A 20,720-nucleotide genomic window follows, 5' to 3' on the forward strand; every position below is an offset into this window, starting at 1 on the left:
AAAAAAGATCTTTAAAATTCTTGTTCGACAATATATACATACACGCATAAAAACGTATTGTATAACGTAATGTATAATAAAACATAATTTGTTCATACACCTGTGGATATGCTACCTTGCGATTGCGACTCCGACAGGTGCCACCACCTTGCGGAATAATTTGAGTGATTCTAGTTACTGAATTTCAGTGATGCATCAAACAGAAATAAGTAGGATATATTTCACAAAAATTCTTGTTATGCTGGAATAATTTCATTTGAAATCATCTTTTATTTGCTTTATTTGTCGGAAAGATCGAGATATTCTCGTTTAGTAGTCTCTCATTTTGTTTAAGATATATTATTTGGATTATAAAGAAAGTTATGCAGTGCGGGGCCCGTGGATGTATAGATACATGCTTATATTCATCACAATCGTGTGTTCCAAGTTCCAACGGTCTCGGAAAGCGCTTGTGTTGAGCTGAGAAAAGAAGGGGTTTTTCATGTTAGTTCAGTGAGCTCACGCGCGTCGAAGAACAATCGTCGACAACGGTACGATCCGGAAATCTTCGACAACCAAAAATGGCGTTTCTCGCATAGTATATCGGCACGTTAAAGTCCATCCTAATTTTATCAACGAGTGGAACAAGCTGTTTCAAAGAAAAATCGTGTAAATCAAGGAATAGCGTTCCTTCGGAACGGTTCCATGAAATTTCGTGTTCAGGAAGTTGCTTCGCAGTATAACGACGTAAATATCAGTTCGCATACCACAACGTTCTTACTTTCTTACGTCTTCAGTTGTGCGAGTGAATGAATAAAACAATTTGCGTTTATAATATTTATTTCGGTGACGTGAACTTCGTTCTTAACGATCAAAATTTTTGCATAATTTCGGAATTATCCTTTTGCGTATTCTTTGAATAAACCTACTCCAAATCGCGCTCTTTCAACGAAGATTCCGATTGGTCACTTCATTAACTATTGACCAATCGACGAATGCTCTTCGTACAAAGTCTACACAATTTACGTACACACATTCTAGAAACTAAATTATCTATTATCTTACGTTAGAATGACTTCCATCGATCATAAACAATTATCCTGTTAAGTCGTTTAGAACCACGTCTGTTAGCGCCTGCCAAATCTTAATTAATATTGTGGAATATGCCAAAAATTGAGTGATTGACAATACAAAAATTCGGCAAGATAAATGTGGTGAAGCTGCAAGGAAAGCAAGTAAATTTCGTATACATCAGCTCTGTAGGTGCAAGTCTGTAACGTCGATATCTATCTGTGCTCTATTAAAGTTTCCCACGAAACAGTGAAAGAACTTATTTTTTCTATTCTTGTGATTAACTAATTTCTTGCAATACGTTCTTACAACGTTAGTATAAAATATCATACATAGTCGAATATTAAAAGTGTATTTTTGTTGCTCGGTAATTTTGTTCTTGCTGGTTTTATATTTATTTTCGCTATTTACGTTATATCTCGAAATCGAATTTTGAAATCGAACATTACACGATAAACGTACGATACCACAAGAGAATTCGATTCTATCGTGATCGTAATGTTCGATAGCATCGTCGGTCGAAGTTTACTTGGTTCAATGTAAAATTTTTACATACTTACGCAAGCTTCACCGGTCGGACAAGGTTTTGAGAGAACAGTGATGTCATAACATAGTGTAGCGTAACGAAGCAATTCCTTTGGCACGTGCAATTGATGTCACATTACTATAAGTATCATATTAGTAATTTGATTAGTAATAGGTTGATTTTTGATGAGACGTCTTTCGCAGATAAAGAACACGAGAACAGAATGGCTGAATTGCAATATTATTTCTACGCTTTCTTGTTTCCTTTCTCTTGCCTGTAACCGTAAGAGATTTAATGAATGCAAATAATGAAGTAGCGGAGCGCTGGATTTTCATTTTAACGGATATAAACTACATAAGATGCATCGATGATTAGAAACATAGCAGTGTACCGACATTTACTTTCACCATAAGATATATTTTAACGAACTCGCGGGGCAACAGTATCGTGCAATCAATCGAATCTTTTACTGATTTTGGGAAGTCAATAAATTATTATGTTGTACTCAAGAAAGTTCGATATTGCTATTATCTCTTGCCCTGAACATATTAAATCACTTGATTTATAGTTCGCGTTTAATTATCTCGAACTATTATTTTTTAATTAAGAATATTATATTAGTAGTAAGTAAGAATTTATACGGTATAATTTGTTTAATACACAATAGGAACAAAAATGGAATCGACCGAACAATTACGACCAGAAGAATTAGTGGGTCTCGTAGCCCGGTCTGCCGAGGGTACGGCAGCGAAAGGAATGCCTATCAAAGGACACGAAGATCTCTGGGTGGAAATTCAAGCGAACACTTTCCGAAATTGGGTGAACGAACACTTAAAACACGCGGTCGATGCTGCAAATGGTCCTGTGATCGACCTCGTTGAAGATTTTCGCGATGGTACACGACTCTGCGCTCTTGTCGAGGTACTTACTAAACGACGTCTGCCTCGATGGAATCCTAGACCAGCTAATCAACATCATCATTTAGAAAATGTTTCAACAGCCCTTCAAGCTATCGAGGCTGACGGTGTGAAACTCGTCAACATCGGTGAGATAAATTCTCTGTTACGCTAATTTCTCACTTATAGAATACGATACAAATGTTATACCAAGTACATATATGTATACGATTACTGTAGCAAGGAACGCGTCACATTATCTAATAATCGTTTTTCCATTCTAGTACTTCTCCTAGATGATTTGTGTATAATTACATACATGATTCCTTGATTTGTTCGATTTACATAATTATGTGCTTTTGATCAATTAATTATGTAATTTCTTTCTTGCTAACTGGTTGTAAGGAACAGAGAAACTTTATCTACTAATCGAATGTGCCATATAAACTACAGATTATTTTCTTCGATAAAACATCAAGCAATTAAAATGTTCGGAATCATATATATATATATATATATATATATATATATATATATATATATATATATATATATATATATGTAAAGAGAAGCTCTCTCGGTGGTCAGTGGCAAAATGCACAAACACATGGCTTGTATGCGCTATGCTATGAGTCACATCACGATAAGCGTAATAGTTAAATGTGGATCATCGTCACAAATGTATTTTGTATAAACTTATATATACAAGTAAATCCATACATCACATTTTTTAATAATATTTTTCGTAATTAATGTTTTAACAGTGCTACAACGATAACATTTATGCACAATTAAACTTATCTTTCGAAATGAAAAATACAATTGTGACGACGTTGCTTGTAAATCAAACTTCGAGGTCATTGCCTTTCTGGTGTTCTATTGGCGCCTACGAGATCATGGTCTAGCACCATTACAATTACACTTCATGTGTGTATCCAGCAGCTAATATAATTTCTAGCGCGTAAGTCCCTTATTAAGTGTCTTTAACACGTGAAGAAACTTTTATAATTTTTTTAACAATACTTACTTACACTTAATGATGGCAGAGTTACTAACATTAAACCTCAGTTACGGTAATGATCAGCTTTATCTGTATAGTTTCTTTTTATTGACAGAAATTTAAATAACTTAAATAATTTTAATCTTACACTTGTTCTTTGTAGGTAACGTAGATATCGTCAATGGAAATTTGAAACTGATCCTTGGTCTAATATGGTCGCTCATTGTAAGGTACCAAATAGGCAAGTCCAAGTTCCCACCAAGGAAACTTATGCTTGCATGGCTCAAGGTCAGTACATATATGTAATTACACCTGTAACTTTGAGTAGATTTACTCTTATATATTTTGAGTTACACACTGATACATAGGAAAACTTCTTAAGTCTTACGAGCTAAAGGCTGTTTTTTTATCAATACATACACATTTTACAGACGGTCTTGCCAGAATGTAGAGTCAATAACTTCACTACAGATTGGAATTCAGGCGTATACCTGAGTGCGTTGCTTGATTATTGTCAACCAGGTCTATTTCCCCACTGGCGTCGGCTCGATCCTAACGATAGGTATACAATTGCAGAATCTTAACTTTTCTATAATTACTTTACAAATTACAAGTTAGAAATTCCATAAGAAATTTTATACTTATAGCGTGTATAACTGTCGAAAAGCTATGGAGATTTCAAAACGTGAATTCGATATACCTATGGTGTTGGAACCAGAGTATCTTGCATCTCCATATTTGGACGAATTATCGGGAATGACCTATTTATCATACTTCATGAAGGAAGGTTCGCCAGGTTTTCATGCAACATTACGATGGGTTAACTCACAATTATCTCATCCAGTACAAAATTTTACGGTGAGTGAGTACTTCTTACACTGGTATGAGATCATACTACGAACATTTTTCTATTTTCGAATCATTTCTTACAGACCGATTGGAACGACGGGAGAACTTTATGTAGCATTGTCAGAAACTTGGGTGGACCAGCTCCTGTTTACGATAAAATCGATACCGATCCTTCTGCATGGGAACATAATATACAGATGGGTAAATAGCATTTATGTGTAGTTACATGTAAGAGAGTATTTTCACTCTCTTTGTTTTTCCTTTTTCACTTTATTGTGCAAAGTACTATGTTTACTTTATATATTCTTCAAAAGGTATTGACGGAGGCAAAAAACTGGGCGTGGAGCCTATTCTCAAGGCAAAAGATATGGCAGATCAAAACGTAGAACATTTAGGCGTTATGGCGTATGCGGCAAACTTTCAATGGGTAAAGCCTCGCCCTCAAGCGAGCAAACAAATTGTTGTTCACATTGATAGCACTTCCGCTAGAGTGCAACAGCCGGTTAGTTCGTTAATTATTACCTAAGAACTTATTTGCGTTCATTCTTCCAAGTATATTGTTATATGTATTAACAAAATGTAACAGTGATTATAATCATTGCTTTTAGGCGCATTTCAAATTAGAGATTCTTACCAAAGAAGTAAATACAAGAGAAGTACGTGGTGAAGTGATAAATCCGAGCGGACGGATAGAATGTAGACTCACGTGGAACGGAATTCATGGGAAAGGAACCTTCATACCTACTGAAGTCGGAATGCATAAGGTTTGATTCGATAATTCTAAATACATTACATGTTGCGCATATTATATGAGCAATTAATATCCGAAGTTCATTACTGTTTGCGTCACAGTTAATGGTATATAACGATGGAGAATTAGTAGATGGATGTCCCTATTACTTTAGAGTTTTACCTCCTTTAACCAAAATTAAATCGCCTGGTATGGATCCGTGCGCGATAGGATCTATCGTCGAAGTTCTAGTCAACAGTTACGGTAAATATTTTATGTGAAATAAATGAGAAATTATATCAAATTACTTATATTTATAAAACAAATAAATTTTAGGAACTAGTCATGATGGCATTGATGTGACTGCGTGGTCCCCCACTGGAAGATCTCTGTCGTGTCCTGTCAAAGAGAATGATGGAGTTCATACTGCGACATTCCAACCTGATGAGACAGGAGAATGGAGTATCGCGATAACTCATAAAGGAAATCACATACAAGGTGGACCATTTACATGCTTTGTATTTGATCCTAATGGAGTAAAGGTACGTCAGTTTTTATATTGTATATTTTCATATTTATTTTATTGAATATCGATGATATTCAGTAAATATTTGTAGCTACTGGATACGGAAGGTGCTTTGCCAAGACAACCATTTTCATTTACCGTTGATGCAACAGGAACCGGAGGTCTTGGCGATGTAATAATAGATTTAGTCCATGATAAACAGTCCGTTCCTTTCAGAGTGGAAAATCTTGGACATATGCAATACCAAGTTTCATTCGTCCCATCAGAATCTGGAAAGTACAGAGTTTATGTATACTTCAATGGTTCCGATGTTCGAGGTTCTCCATTTTCTATTCGAGTGGGAACTCAAAAAGGATCGAAAAGGTCAAAAGAATCTAGTCTCGAAAGATCTAAATTATCTTCGTTGGAAAGACGAATGAATGGTTTGAACGTTTCGGTTGGAACTGATCGATCGAGTCCTGTGCAGCAGAAAACTTATTCTTCGCCTACGTACAAATTACCCAGCCCAACTCAACGAGTACGCGAATACTCTCCCGTACAGCAAACTACCTCCACTTATAAGACATCGAATAATTATTCGTTGGAAAATTCTAGCTCGACATACCATACATCAACTTCTTTTAATCATACTCGATCTCCAAATCATAGTCCTGTTTCACGAAATCTTCATAGTCCATCTATGGTTAAAGATACGAAAGAAATTTATTCTACCACTACATACAATCATTCAAGATCTCCGACTGTACAAAGTCCTAGCTTTATGAAAGAATCGAAAGACGTTTATACGTCCAATACAATAAGTAGATCACGCTCTCCAAATCCAAGTCCGACTGTACATGATCCAAGATATTCGCCAGTTATTAAAGAATCTCGAGAAATTTATAGCTCAGGATCATTAAAGCGATCTCGGTCACCGAACCGAAGTCCAATGACATATCGTAGCGCGACTCAAAGTCCTATCAATAGAAGTTTCAGTCCAAGAAATAACGACAGAGACAACGGTTATAATAGGAAAGATTCTATAGATAATGGAACAGTTGATACAAGTAGCAACGTTAGAGTATCGTCAATGGTAGGCGGAACATCTAGAAGAGATTCGTGGGATGCTATAGAGAAAACAAAATCTTTGTTATCTTACGGCAGTTTAGAATCTCTTGCTAATCTAACCAACAATTCTGCTACAGCTGAAAATACGAATAACCCAAATTATTTCAATAACAATTACAAGAATACTCAAGGTTATAATTCAAAGAATATTTTGCATACTCACAATAGTTCCTCAAATTTTATGTCCACTCAGAAACTTTCAACTTCGGAGTACAACATATCTCAAAAATATAACAATGAAAGTCATAATACTCGCACACAAACGCATGGAATTCTTAAAAACAAAAATAATAATTATTACAAAAGTGCGGATACCACAGATGGAATTACCGAACGGTATATTAATAGTGGAATCTCTACTAGTTCATCAACGCAAGCTAGGGATTACGAACTTGCAAGTGGAAGTGCGCTTGAAACATTACCGATCCATAGACCGGCTACTTTTATCATAGATCAAAGTATAGATCCGGATAAAGTTACCGTTAGTGTTTCTGGTAAGATTTTTTATTATATTATATTACTAGTACAGCACATCATATATTTTTCAATATAATTTATCCGATTTTAGGCCCAAATGGTAAAATAATTCCAATACAGAAATCAACTCTCCGAGGTTTAACGTATACAATAACCGCCGAAGAAGTTGGAGAACATATCATTCAAATTTTAGTAAATGGCCAACATATTCAGGGCTCACCGTTCAGGTTTGTATTTACTGAAATTATTAATAAAGATATAATCACATAAAAAATTAAATCCTTTATTATATCAGATCGCAAGCATACAATGCACGTGGTATTCAGATTGGGAACATTCCGAATGGCATTGTTAATCAGCCAGTAGAATTTGAAAGTATGTATTTAAAAACATATATTATACAAAATAAAGGGTATTAATGCAAATTTATCTGTATTGTCCTGTATCTTTCAAATTTATAGTTGACGGATCTAATGCTGGATCTGGAAATCTAGAGATCCTCGTGAATGGTGGTCACGTAACTAGCTTTGTCAGAGCATTAGGTAGTCAACGATTCCTGGCATCATTTGTACCCCATGAAGCCGTTGTACACCTTGTGGAAATGACATTCAATGGCGAAGTAGTCCCTGGTAAGTCACTTTTTATTCGATATTTATACGATAAAAATTCGTTGCATTCCTACAATATAATAATTTAGTAAATTAAACTGAATGTAGTAGAAAATCTTTAAAGATAATATAGCGTAATAATATAAAATAAAATTTTAGATATTTCCAAGTTTAAAATATTTAAAGAAGATCTTTTAGACAATGATAATGTTATTTCTATTTCCTGAGTGAACGATTTTCTTCTCAAACTGCCTTAATGTATCAATCTTCTAATAGTAAAAGTGATTCATAGCTTTCTATATTTCTATAAAGAAAATAATTAAATAGAGATGGTATTGCTTGAGAATTGAATCTCTCTATTCGATAAAAGGAGTTACCAAATAAAGTTGTGCAATGCATAATATTTAACGAAAATGTTTTCTTACATTGTAAGGGTATAATCAGTACTGTTTATGAAATTTCTTATATTTATGTACGATATTATATTTAAATTTTGTACGAAAATTACATTTAATAATCTGCATGTCTTATATTATTTCACTTTTTTCGAGCACGTTTGTGCATACACACATACATATACATATACTGTCGGAGTCAACAGGTCATTGATCAGGTCATTGACTTGCGATTTCACGCATCCACGTGATGTTCCACTGACATATATACAACGTCATCATTTCCTTTCTTTCTTAAATTTTTTCCTTTCATTTATTAACTAAGCACAATGAATAATATCCCTATTTAAGTAGAAATATATTACTTTTGTTGTACAATATAATACGATTATACAATGTTTAGGTATTTCGGGAATTTATCTTATTGTTTGGTACAATCTTATAATAGTTTAGAACATTATTTACTATGACAGATTATGAAAGTAAAATTTGAAAGAATTTGTGCTACGCTACTGCACATCTACGAAGGATATTATTAACGATATAAAAAATTGCATTTTGCAACGGTAATTATACATTGCACGTGACCTACAATGCTGTAAAGAAGTTCGTTGGTGTACAGTTTTCCAATTGTTCCGAGCATTAAGATAGCTCAAAAATGTCATTTCTGGTTTTTAGAAAAAAACATGTTTAACATGAAAAAAATCAGAAAAAATTAAATATTCTGATAGCCTAGATTTTATTTTACAGTCTACGTCGTATAATATTTGTCGATAAATTACATTTAACAAATTCTTTTATATATATATAACGCTAATGCTTTTCAAGTAGCATTTACTAGATGATGTTTGTATAATATTTTTGTAATATTCAATCTTGTATATTATCATTAATTGAACAAGAATATCACGGGGAGAAGGAAACCGTAGGTGTGGTCACTAAAGTCTTTATATGCTTGTAGACGTATTTGGTTACGAACGAGGATAGTCGATCTCTGCCTACATAGAGGTAAACGTAATTCGTGTAACTGCACATACTATAATGATGATTATGATGATTCTTAAGATTTTCTAGAGAATATTGAGATTTAATATTAATATGTAAATATATCAATATGTCATGATATATAGCTACTATTAAGACAAAATGTATTCGATAATGACCTGGATATCTTTTTACTTTCTTGATATGTTTAAATAATGAGTATTTTTTTAGTTATATTTCTAATAATAGTAGTCTATAATAACTATGAAGAACAGCTGTTCTTATGCGATCATTTGTAAAGCCAAATATGTCCTGCGCCGTTATTATTTATCACGAGAGAAATGATTGCGGTTGTTTCTATTCTAACGCACCACGCAGAATAACTTATGGTTTGACGACATGTGGAATGCGTCTTACATATATTTTTCAATTTCTTTATTTCAATTGCTTTCTCTTCTCGCTGTTTCGTGCTATTTTAATTCGATTTCCCTAATTTGAATTTATTTCTTAGTTATTTCCAAAATGTTGTAAAAGCACATCTATCGATTGTAATTAGAAATACGTATGTTGTTAAGAATTTATCTAGATATATCTACATATCAAAAAAATATATATACATACTTGCAATGTACCCATATACATAAGTACAATTTCTAAATGCAAGTGATGCGCAAATTACCGTAACGCTCGGTTAGAATATGTACTAACCATGAAAATTTCAATTATGTATTAATTACATCGCTACAGAAGAATTTATTGCGTTTATAGGATGGAAATTACGATACTGTGTTTATATAACATCATTGCTTTCGTGCCAAATTATGTATTCTTACATTACGTATAATTAATTCCAAATTATTATTGCATAAGTGATGTAACATTCATTACGATATTAGATTTACAAATTAGATTTGTTTTTTTAGATTTTTTTTCGTTAATCGTATTTAAATCAGTAGTTAACAATTTAAGAGATATTTTTGAAAATATTGAAACGAGTTTTCTTCCGTATGACCCGTTATGTCGGGGAATGCAGCGAATCATGAACCACAGTCTCTTCGACATAACTCCTGGCATTAAGAATGTAGCGCAAGACAATTCGGAACGAAAGGAAAGCAGGAAATCGTGTAAAACATATCGAACGCTTTTTAATTGCCCTTTTTACTTTTCATACATATAAAAAAACATTACTAATCTTGTCCTTTTTACATTAACAGACTTCAAAAGTATAAGATGTACTTAACATAAAATGTCACAAACACTGGCGAATTCACTTCCAAACTGTCCTATTATTGAAGCGATATATCAAATTTATTATGTCAAATTGGAATCTCCTCGCATGATTGGTTATAAAAGATGGCAATGCCAAATTACTAATAAAGATAAAGCTCTAGTTTTCCGACTCTCTCTCAAGGAAAAACCGAACGAACTCGACCGTCACGAAATTCCAATACATGAAAGCTATATTTCTTTTATACATCCAAGTATTGTGTTGTGATATTCGTTTAGTGTAGTAACAAAAATGTGATTATTAAATAGAATCGCGATACATGGAAGATTACACATTTGTTTCGTTTGTATCGAATAATGATAATCGCTAATTATACAGTCACACTTTTTCCATAGTTATTTTAAAGTAATTTCGTATTGAATGCAAATAGTGAAATTTCTATTTGCGGCCGACCTTAAAGTATCGAAATACGCAGATCAGGTATCCTATGAACGTGTACTGTAGTACATACATAATATACTGTAGCCGGTCGAACGAGCAAGAAACGGATGGGAGAACATACTCGTATCATGTCCATTTAAAACCCTACTCTGATTTATACTATAAAGTTAATTTCTAGTTAAAATAGTCTTTTTTTCTTGGTAAAAAATCATCGTATGAAGGGGAAAAGATCATAAAATTCGAAATGAAAGTAAATGTGGAATAAAATAGATACAGGGGAAAAAGTATGAAAGAGGATTGTTGAATGTATACCAAGAAAAGCACGGCCCTGGTTTTGGGCCTAAGCAGCAACCCAGTAGTAGCAGCAGCTACACCCGTCTCGTCGCTTGACTCTGAGTCTGTCTCGATTCTGAGTCGCGACCTGCTGACGTTTCTTCATCAAGAAATTAAAGCTATAAAGTTCTCTGACTTTCTCGATCATTCGATCTTTCTTCTATTTTTCGTCTTTGTAGTTTACAAATGATATTTAAAATGGATTTCCAACGGAATCATTCGCAATTAGTGTTCAGTAAAGATGGAATGATCATAATCGAATTAGTGCGCGAGCGATTGTGAAAATACTCAATATCTGTTCGTGCTTATGGCCGAGATCGAAGTGTATTCCATAATGGAACCGTATTATTGACCGATAGATTCGATTTGTGTGTTTCGATTTCCTATTTTGAAGTTTAGTACCCTTATAACGTAATTCAATTCTACCCTTTCTCCCTTAAGTTTTTCAGCATTTTTCAGGTCTCTTAGTTTAATATTAACAGTAGTAAAGGTAATTTGGTTTCTTGTATCTTCTTACAATTACCATAAATGTCAAATATTCTCATGTCAAATTCGAATAAATATAATCCTAACGATTTTCCCGCGATAATTATGAAATCTATTTTCTTCTTCACTTTACGTTATGCTTCTTCTTATACTAACTATAAAGGTTAGGAAGCACCTGATTGGAGTTACATAGTATTGCCGGAAAATTAAAATTTTACTCAAAGTGATGCAGTGTCATATATAAATTCTTCTATTATTTCTAACAAATTCATGGTGTATATTGAAACAATAATCGATTAAAGATTGTTACTATATTACTATGTATATATATGTATATATTTTTGCAATTTTATATATACAATTACTATCTGATAAAATTATAAATTTACAGGATCACCCTGGCGTGTGGGCATTATGCCAGCCCCAAAAATGTCAGTGATTGGGGATTCCATAAGATTGGTCCCTGCTGGTAGTCCAGCACTTTTTGAACTTTCTGCTCTTGGCTTTAATAGTAATGAAATTGATGTACAAATTATAAGTACGTATCTAAAATTAAGTATATTTCCAGATTTGATATTATATTTATTAATTACTTCGTATAATAAATATATAATAATTATTTCTAGCACCTTCTAAGAGACATGTACCAGCAAAAATTGATGAAGAGTCAGGAAGACCAGGAGAATTTCGCGTTGAATTTACTCCAATAGAAGTAGGCAGTCATCTTGTAGAAGTAACCATCGCTGGACAAAAGCTACCGGCAGGACCACTAGTTGCTAAGGTGTACAACAGCAGTTTGATACAAGTTACCGATGTACCCAGTGCTGTTGTTGGGCATGCCTGTCAATTTAGAGGTAACTAAAGATAACGAATTATAGAAGAAAGAATATAATACATGCCAATCTATATCCTTTGTTAATTTTATAGTTGATGCTAGTGCGGCTGGTGAAGGACAACTTGAAATTTCTATCAATGAAGGAGAAGTACCCAATCATGTTCAAGTAGTAGGGGGAGGACGTTGCCTTGTTTCTTTTACACCAGAAATTGCTAAATCACATTACATTGATATAAAATTCAATGGAGAAGCAGTGAAAGGATGTCCTTTTATTTGTAATGTATCTGATACCAGTAGAGTAACTTTAAGTTTAAATCACCTGGAATTAATTCCAGTAGATCAACCTGCTAGTTTTCATATGGGGGTTGATGGTAGTGGCAGTGCAGAGCTTGCAGTTTCTGTAAGAGGTCAGTAAGAATATCATATTATGAATTTCCCAGTACTATTTTATGTGATGCTAGGAAAGCGTATTCTTTTTAGGACCAAATAGTGAATTGCCTGTGAAAGTAACTGGAGATATAAAAAGTGGTTTTACTGCAGAATTTATTCCAAGAGACGTCGGTGTTCATTCGATTAGTGTTGAATATAATGGTCATCCTGTAAATGGCACACCATTTTTAGCTAAAGCATTTAATGCAGATAAAGTATTAATTGGCCCAGTAGCTAGGGGTAGTGTTGGTCAACCTACACATTTCACTGGTATGTAGAAAAGATATTTAAAAATTACTTCTGTTCGATTTTCGATTTTTTGTTACAATTCTTTACAAAATATTTATTGCTTTGATAGTTGATGCAAGTCAAGCTGGTGAAGGAAATTTAGAAATTACGATATCAGCTCGCAGTCAGAACATACCTACTCAAGTCACCCCACAGGGAAATGCTCGGTTTTCAGTTAGTTTCGTACCATTCGAGGCGTGCGAACACATAATTAATATAGCCTTCAATAAACGAACAGTACCAGGCTGCCCGATTGTAACTCGGGTAGGTGGTGATAGTCATGTAACTGTGAGTGGGCAGGCATTAAGCAGTGCTGGACTAGGACGACAAAGTTATCTTACCGTTAGTAATGTTGCCGGTAGCTTAGAAGATTTAGAAGTTAACGTTGAAGGTATGTCTATCTTCCTCTTATTGTCATTGACATTGACATTTCCTACTGTAATTGTATATTAATACGTGTATCCTGCATGTATATCTTTCAGTTCAAAGTTGTATCTTTACTGTTATCACACAAATGTCACAATTTTCACAGCAACATCATACCCTACGATATTCTTTTATTGTTCCAATTCAGTATTATAAGATTTTTGCAAATGTTGCACAGTGGTTTGCCGACAACCGAAAATATATATATATATAAGCACCTTCCATGTTGTATTTATCACTTACATAATAAATTTTTGACTGTTTGTTACATTTGTTAGTAATATTCATGTAATGTATATCTTGTCTGTTAATTATGGTAGAAACTTGCACGAAGTTCTGCCTCTGTGTTGTCTATCTTGTTAATCTCTAGCTTGAGAGCAATTCTCTCTCTGTTGCAGGTCGGCCAGCTTTCAGACTACGACATTACTAGACTTCTCAAACACAACTAATCTCATTTTTATTTTAGTAATGGATTATATGAAATAACTGGTGGTGGGTTTTTTATTTAACGTATACTCTAAAAATATTGTATTGAGATAGCTCATTATGTCGTCTCCATGTTCTTTTATCACTAGTTACCACTTTAGAATATTATAAAGGCGTCGGTTTTACCTTAATATTCGATTGTTAAAGCAGTGACTAACACTTCCCAATTTTACTGTTAACTACTAAATCAAAGTAAGCGTGACAGCCATTTTCGTGGTGCTATATATATCTTAATTTTATCTTTAGACTCTGAATGTGAAACCCGTATTGCTTTAGCCAATGTGCCAACATGATCATTTACTTGAGTAGTAATTAGCTATTAAGTATAATATCAACAATGCAAAAATCGATCTCTAATCTATTTCTTAAATTTTCATACATTTTGCTTGAGTTACTTGTTTTATATAACTTTGCAGTATCTAATATAAACTAACTATCAATTTGAATTCAATTACCAGACAATACAAGCAAACTAATACCTTATTGAATTTTTATTTAAAAAGCTCCAGTGATTAGTTCTTTCATAATAACATGTCTGTATATATATACATATATCGCTTTCTTTAGACAATGCTTATCATAATTAAATACCTTAACATCAGAAAAGAACTTGATAGACTCGCATAAACGCTCCACTGTTCACTTTTGGTATCCATGTGATCCACCCTAGTAGTTGGCTGACTAAATTGTATTAAACAACTAACCGGCGGACTTGATAGGACCCAATGGACAGGCTGTACCCGCTCAAGTCACTGACAACAAAGATACAACGTGCAGCGTAGCATTTACGCCAAGAGTAGTCGGAGAACATAGAATTTCCGTAAGCCATCGGAATGTTCCCGTGATTGGTAGTCCATTTAGCTGCAAAGTGTATGACGTGACTGCTATCAAAGTGAAGGATTCTAAACATGGTGTTATTGGAATGCCTGTAACTTTCTTAGGTATTGTTGCTATAGTTAATAATATATTGAAATTTATTATATATTACATATATCGAGAGTTATTTGTTGATTTTCTTCTTTCTCTTTTTAGTTGAAACTAGTCAGGCAGGTCCAGGAAACCTGGAAGTGACGGTAAACGGTGGTCGCGTACCTACATCTGCTCAAGCTCAAGGTCCTCACACGTATGCAATATCGTTCACACCTCGGGAACCAATTGTACATACTGTGGATTTAAGGTTTAATGGAGAGGATGTACCTGGCAGTCCCTTTAGTTGCCAGGTATAATAATTATTTTATTTTTTTGCTCTTGTAATATTATTACGTATTTCTATTTATTATAGTTGTTTATTAAAAATAATTAACTTCTTTGAAATGTCAGGTAAGCGACACGGCGAAAGTAATAATAACTGAAGGACTTGAAAAAGTGTCTGTGAATCGTTTAACAACGTTTACAATAGAGGCAGATTCCTCATTAGGAACTCCTACTGTAGAAGTTCTCTCACCAACTAGAGAAAGTCTACCAATTCATGTCAAGCAAAGTGGCCATGGATGTTATACTGCAGGATTCACACCTAAAGATGTTGGTATGTGAATGAATATGAAACGATGGTAATGTAAAGGATATCTAAAAGAAAGTACATAAAATTTATAGGTGATCATAGCGTTGAAGTAAAAATAAATGGATTGCATGTGGAAGGTAGTCCATTCTTAGTAAAAGCTTACAATGCTGATAAAGTAAAAGTAACAGATATAAATAGTGGTGTTGTTGGTAAACCGGTCTTCTTTAGCAGTAAGTGTAATATTTCCTTATTTCATTTCATATATTTCATACATTAATTATATTTATACACGCATGTTTAATTTTAGTCAATGCTAGTCAAGCTGGTGCTGGCAATCTTGAAATTATTGTTGCTGTAAATGGTAAGAATGTGCCAAATTATGTGCAAAGCGAAGGAAATGCAAAGTTCAGAGTTAATTTCAAACCACAAGAAGCTGCTGTACACAGTCTTAGTGTTCGCTTTAATGGAGAACCTGTCCCAGGTAAATACAATGAATCCAAATACATAACAGTTATGTATTAGATGCCTCAGACTCAAATTTAATGTTTTATGTTTAGGCTCACCATTCAGCTGTAAAGTAGTTGGTGCAGGCCAAGCCATAATTACAGGTCACAATTTAAAAATGGGAGCTGTAAAGCAATTAATTTCCTTTATTATAGATCCACAAGCTCCTTCAACAAATTGTGACGTAATTGTAACACCACCATCAAACATATCACTTCCTATTACAATAGAACCTATAGATGGAAAATATAATATCAGCTTTGTGCCTATGGAAGTGGGCAGACATAATATCAGCATATTAGTGGACAATGAACATGTGAAAGGCTCTCCATTTGCTTGCAATGTTTATGATGTTACAAAGGTAATCTATTTAAAGTGTCACAAAATATCGTTTACTTGGACGAGTTATCTCACTAAAAATTCATGCAGGTACACGTATCAGGTCTTTCTGAAGCATTATTAGGTCAAGCAACAACATTTACTGTTGATGCAGCAGAAGCTGGTGAGGGGACATTGGAATTAGTAGTGAGCACGGACAATAACACAGTTAAGGCCGAAGTAGTTGCTTGTGCTCGTGGATTATACGATGTAACATTCGTTCCACAAACTACTAGTACTCATTATGTCAATATTAGTTTCAATGATGATAATGTACCAGGTTAATAAATCTTTTTCTTTTCATCAGATTTTAATTAATACTCATTAAAAGATTAGTAATTTTATATGTCGTCCAATAGGGAGTCCGTTCAAATGTCCAGTGATTAGTACAATGTTAGATGGACCATCTATGATTCGTGTTGGGAATACAGCATATATGGACTTAGAAATGCCAGGATTAGAGGGGCCTGTATCTGCAGAGGTTACAGGTAAACTTATGTTTCATATATTAATATTGTTATATGATGCATCCTGTAACATTATAATTCAACTGCGCGTCTGATATAGGCCCCGATGGTATAATTATTCCGTGCACACTGACGAAATTATCATCCAATTTATATCGAGTAGAAATTCGTACGCGACAGGTCGGTACCTACAGCGTAATATTCAGTGATGGTCACAAGATAATTAGTTCTCAGACACTTCAAGCTTTCGATCCTGGAAAAGTAACAATTAAGGAAGTGTCAGATGTAGTTTGTCATCGACCAGGAACCATACTAGGTATAACGTGTAAAATATAATTTTATATTAAAATAGATATAAAATATTTCTATTCTAAATAATTCTTTAAAATTTTGTAGTTGTTGCACCAAAAGAAGCCGGACCCGGAAAGTTGACCGTAAATGTACGCGCCGCTGGAGCTGATGTCGATAGCGTAGTTAGAGAAGGAGAAAATGGCCAATACGATATAATGTTTCATCCTACGCGAGCAGCTCCTCATAAAATCCACATAAAATATAACGAAGTTCATATATTGGGTACAGTATTTATTGTCTATTTTTATAGTTATCTGTTGATATTTTAGTTCAGTTACATTATTCACTGTGTGATTTTTTGTTAGGAAGCCCATTGGATGTGACAGTTCGTGGTCCTACTGGAGGAAGAGAAGTAACTGCGACAGGATTAGGATTATACCAATCATGCGTTGGCAAAGTGACCTCATTTACTATCGAAACTTTAGGAAGTCCTGGGAAAGAATTTGATGTAGTAATTAGTGGACCACAAGGTAATGCAGTTCCAGTTCGATGTTATCAGCATCGAGATGGAAATTTACTCGCCGAGTTTACTACAAATACTGTCGGTATGTAATTTAAAAATGCAAGTAATAATACTAGTAATATTATTATACCTAATAGTTGAAATATTCTCATTTTATTAGGGACGTATAAGATTGATGTCTTACAAGGCACAAAGCCAGTTTTAGGTTCACCTTTTTTCTGCCAAGCTTTCGATATTTCCAAGGTGAAACTGCAAGAACTAGGACCAATGATAGTATCTGTACATGACCACATCGCCTTCAAAAGTATAATAATAAAATTATAAATACATGCATATATATTTTTTGTTTCGCAAAATAAAATAACATTTTTATTATAATTGTAATCGTAAATTGTTATAGTAATAAAAACAGATGCTGGAATGGCGGATTTGGATGTAGTAGCGACAAGTCCACTGGGTCAAGAACTTCCGTTACAAGTTACTCCGCTCAACGATGGTGCAGAGATGGTTGAATTTTCTCCTAGCGTACCTGGTACATACATGATTAATATCACATATGGTAAGATTAATATACATACACTTTAAGTATACACTAAAATGTTTAACTAATGTAAAAAGTACTTTAGAGAGATAAAGAAAATTATATTTTTTTTTCAGGTGGGTGTCCTATACCAGACAGCCCATTAATATGTACAGTTGATGCAGCTGGACAAGCTCGTGCAAAAGGAGAAGGTTTATTAAGCGGTCATGCCGACAAAACAGCACATTTTATTGTTACTGGCACCAGAAGCCCTCCAGCAGTTCAGGTACTTAGCAAGAAGTGTAATATTTCATTTGACTCACATTCTACATGGATATTATTATATTTTACAGTTTTATTCCTTTTTTTACCGTGCTTTATTACGATCTATTACTATCCTTCTTTAGGTAGATGGCCCGGATAGCGTTTCGAAAGCGATAATTGAAGCCGGAGCTAATCCGGGTACCTGGAATGTGTCCTATGTCCCAACTGAAGTTGGGGTATTTGACATTCGAGTTGTTTCTGCTGGTCAACAACTTCCAGGATCTCCCTGGCATCCAAAAATCATAGATACACGGAATCTACGAGTAATTGGTAAATAACAATAATCTTTATTATTGTTGCTATTATAAAAATAATATATTAACTTTTATAAATATTTTCTTTATTTTTCTAAGGTGGCTGGCCGGCTGTATGCGATGATGTTGGGCGATTAAAATTACATCCATCAAATAAAATTAGTTTCGACACTGCTGAAGCTGGACCTGGTGAACTTACTGGAAAAATAGGAGAGCATATGTTGTCTTTTGAAATGACTTCAAATAATAGACTGAAACTCATTCCGCCAGAATTAAATGGTGGGGAACATCGTTTAGAAATATTATTTAACGGAATACCATTCCCAGGGGCTCCAAAATTAGCAATTGTTCAAGACATAGAGGTATTTAACTGTTCAGGATTATGTTTATACTATTATAACTGTAGCAAATTAGTATTAATCTCTTATTTTTAGCCGCCTATACAAGACACAAGTCGAGTTTTGCTAAGGGGAAGAGGTTTAACATCAGCAAAGTGCGGAGAAGAAGTTAGTTTCACAATAGATGGTTCTCAAGCTGGCACAGGCACACCAAAAGTTCAGTTATTTTCACCAACTAGCGAACTTAATGTAATGTTACAACATTTAGGTAATTATATCTTTTATTTTTTATAACTATGATTTTTTTGTATTACGTCATAATTTGTTGTTTAAATTATGTTTTTACGTATAGGTGACAGCGTTTATCGAGCAAGTTACATACCATTAACGCCTGATCCTCTTTTAATGACTGTGTCTTGGAATGGAAGACAGCTGAAAGGATGCCCTTTGCAAATAAATGTAACGAGTGCCGCTGACGCGTCGCGAGTTATTTGTTCCGGAGATGGATTGAAACATGGTATAGTCGGTCAGGAAATAAGAAGTTTTATTGATACAAGACGTGCTGGGCCTGGTATGTATTATACTTCATTATTTTTATTATTTAATTGTGTGGGTTAAATCTAAATATCCTTTTATATTTAGGCGAATTAACGGCTCATTGCGTTGGTCCTCATAAAGTTGCTTATTGCGAATTATACGATCACGGTGATGCAACGTTTACATTGAACGTAAAACCTCAAGAAGCTGGACGTCATGCATTAACCATTAAATACGCCGGAGAACATGTCCCTGGCTCACCTTTTACGTTACGCGTTTCCGGTGCTCCAGATGCTTCAAAGGTATCGTAGGATCTACATTTTGATACGGGGAATATTCTTATTTCAATTTGAAATGATGCCCATGAACGAGAAAGATGAGTGGCGAAAAATGTTTTTAATAATAGGTTCGAGTTTACGGGCCAGGTATAGAACACGGAGTATTAGCAACATTTCAGTCACGTTTTATTTGCGACACTCGTGGAGCCGGCGCCGGTCAACTAACGGTGAGGGTTCGTGGTCCTAAAGGAGCGTTTAGAGTAGAAATGCAGAGAGAGACTCAGAAGGATCGGATAATCTTATGTCGATACGATCCAACGGAACCAGGTGATTATAGAGTCGAAGTTCGTTGGGCAGGCGTCCTTGTACCTGGATCTCCATTTCCCGTTAAAATCGTCGACACTCAAGACGAATTGCTAATGTTGACGCAGGTAATCGGAATAATGAAAATATTCAAAACAAAAAATATATCCAAACTATCCTTTTCCCATTGGTTTTAGAGTGGAGATAATTATTCAACAGGACATCATACTATTGCCTCATGGCGTGGATCACAAGCTATATTATAAATACATTGCGTATAAAGTTGTTATTATTTTATATGGACTAATAATATATTTTCATAATATATAACAATTCTGTAACTTATCTAAAATATATGCAGTAAAACAAATATTTTGACAACTGCTTTATTATATACAGTTT

General features: G+C 34.2%; 1 protein-coding gene across 5 annotated transcripts; it reads left to right on the forward strand.

Moving 5' to 3' along the window:
- Window positions 1-482: 482 nt before the first annotated feature.
- On the forward strand, window positions 483-20,688 carry LOC126866710 (filamin-C). 5 transcript variants are annotated; one of them, XM_050620608.1, is made up of 40 exons: window positions 501-726; window positions 2,244-2,621; window positions 3,636-3,760; window positions 3,904-4,034; window positions 4,120-4,330; window positions 4,405-4,522; window positions 4,636-4,823; window positions 4,930-5,085; window positions 5,174-5,315; window positions 5,388-5,593; window positions 5,669-7,178; window positions 7,253-7,388; window positions 7,457-7,536; window positions 7,623-7,790; window positions 12,028-12,174; window positions 12,263-12,490; window positions 12,564-12,878; window positions 12,952-13,170; window positions 13,259-13,579; window positions 14,820-15,041; window positions 15,133-15,320; window positions 15,421-15,625; window positions 15,694-15,831; window positions 15,909-16,082; window positions 16,159-16,466; window positions 16,535-16,763; window positions 16,843-16,971; window positions 17,051-17,266; window positions 17,347-17,523; window positions 17,607-17,846; window positions 17,925-18,068; window positions 18,165-18,323; window positions 18,422-18,570; window positions 18,692-18,878; window positions 18,962-19,224; window positions 19,297-19,468; window positions 19,553-19,771; window positions 19,843-20,039; window positions 20,144-20,446; window positions 20,516-20,688. In XM_050620608.1, exons 2-40 carry the CDS (start codon window positions 2,252-2,254, stop codon window positions 20,582-20,584), a joined length of 8,859 nt encoding a protein of 2,952 aa, XP_050476565.1. In that variant the 5' UTR covers window positions 501-726; window positions 2,244-2,251; the 3' UTR covers window positions 20,585-20,688. The 5 variants fall into 5 exon arrangements, 3 of the variants coding, with proteins under 3 accessions (XP_050476567.1, XP_050476565.1, XP_050476566.1); XM_050620609.1 differs by lacking the exons at window positions 501-726; window positions 2,244-2,621; window positions 3,636-3,760; ... (9 more) ...; window positions 7,457-7,536; window positions 7,623-7,790 and adding an exon at window positions 11,170-11,640; XR_007690018.1 differs by lacking the exons at window positions 15,909-16,082; window positions 16,159-16,466; window positions 16,535-16,763; ... (12 more) ...; window positions 20,144-20,446; window positions 20,516-20,688 and having other exon boundaries at window positions 485-726; window positions 15,500-15,625.
- The last annotated feature ends 32 nt before the right edge of the window (window positions 20,689-20,720 follow it).

The sequence above is a fragment of the Bombus huntii genome, chromosome 6 (assembly GCF_024542735.1).
Source record: "Bombus huntii isolate Logan2020A chromosome 6, iyBomHunt1.1, whole genome shotgun sequence".
Classification (NCBI taxonomy): domain Eukaryota; kingdom Metazoa; phylum Arthropoda; class Insecta; order Hymenoptera; family Apidae; genus Bombus; species Bombus huntii.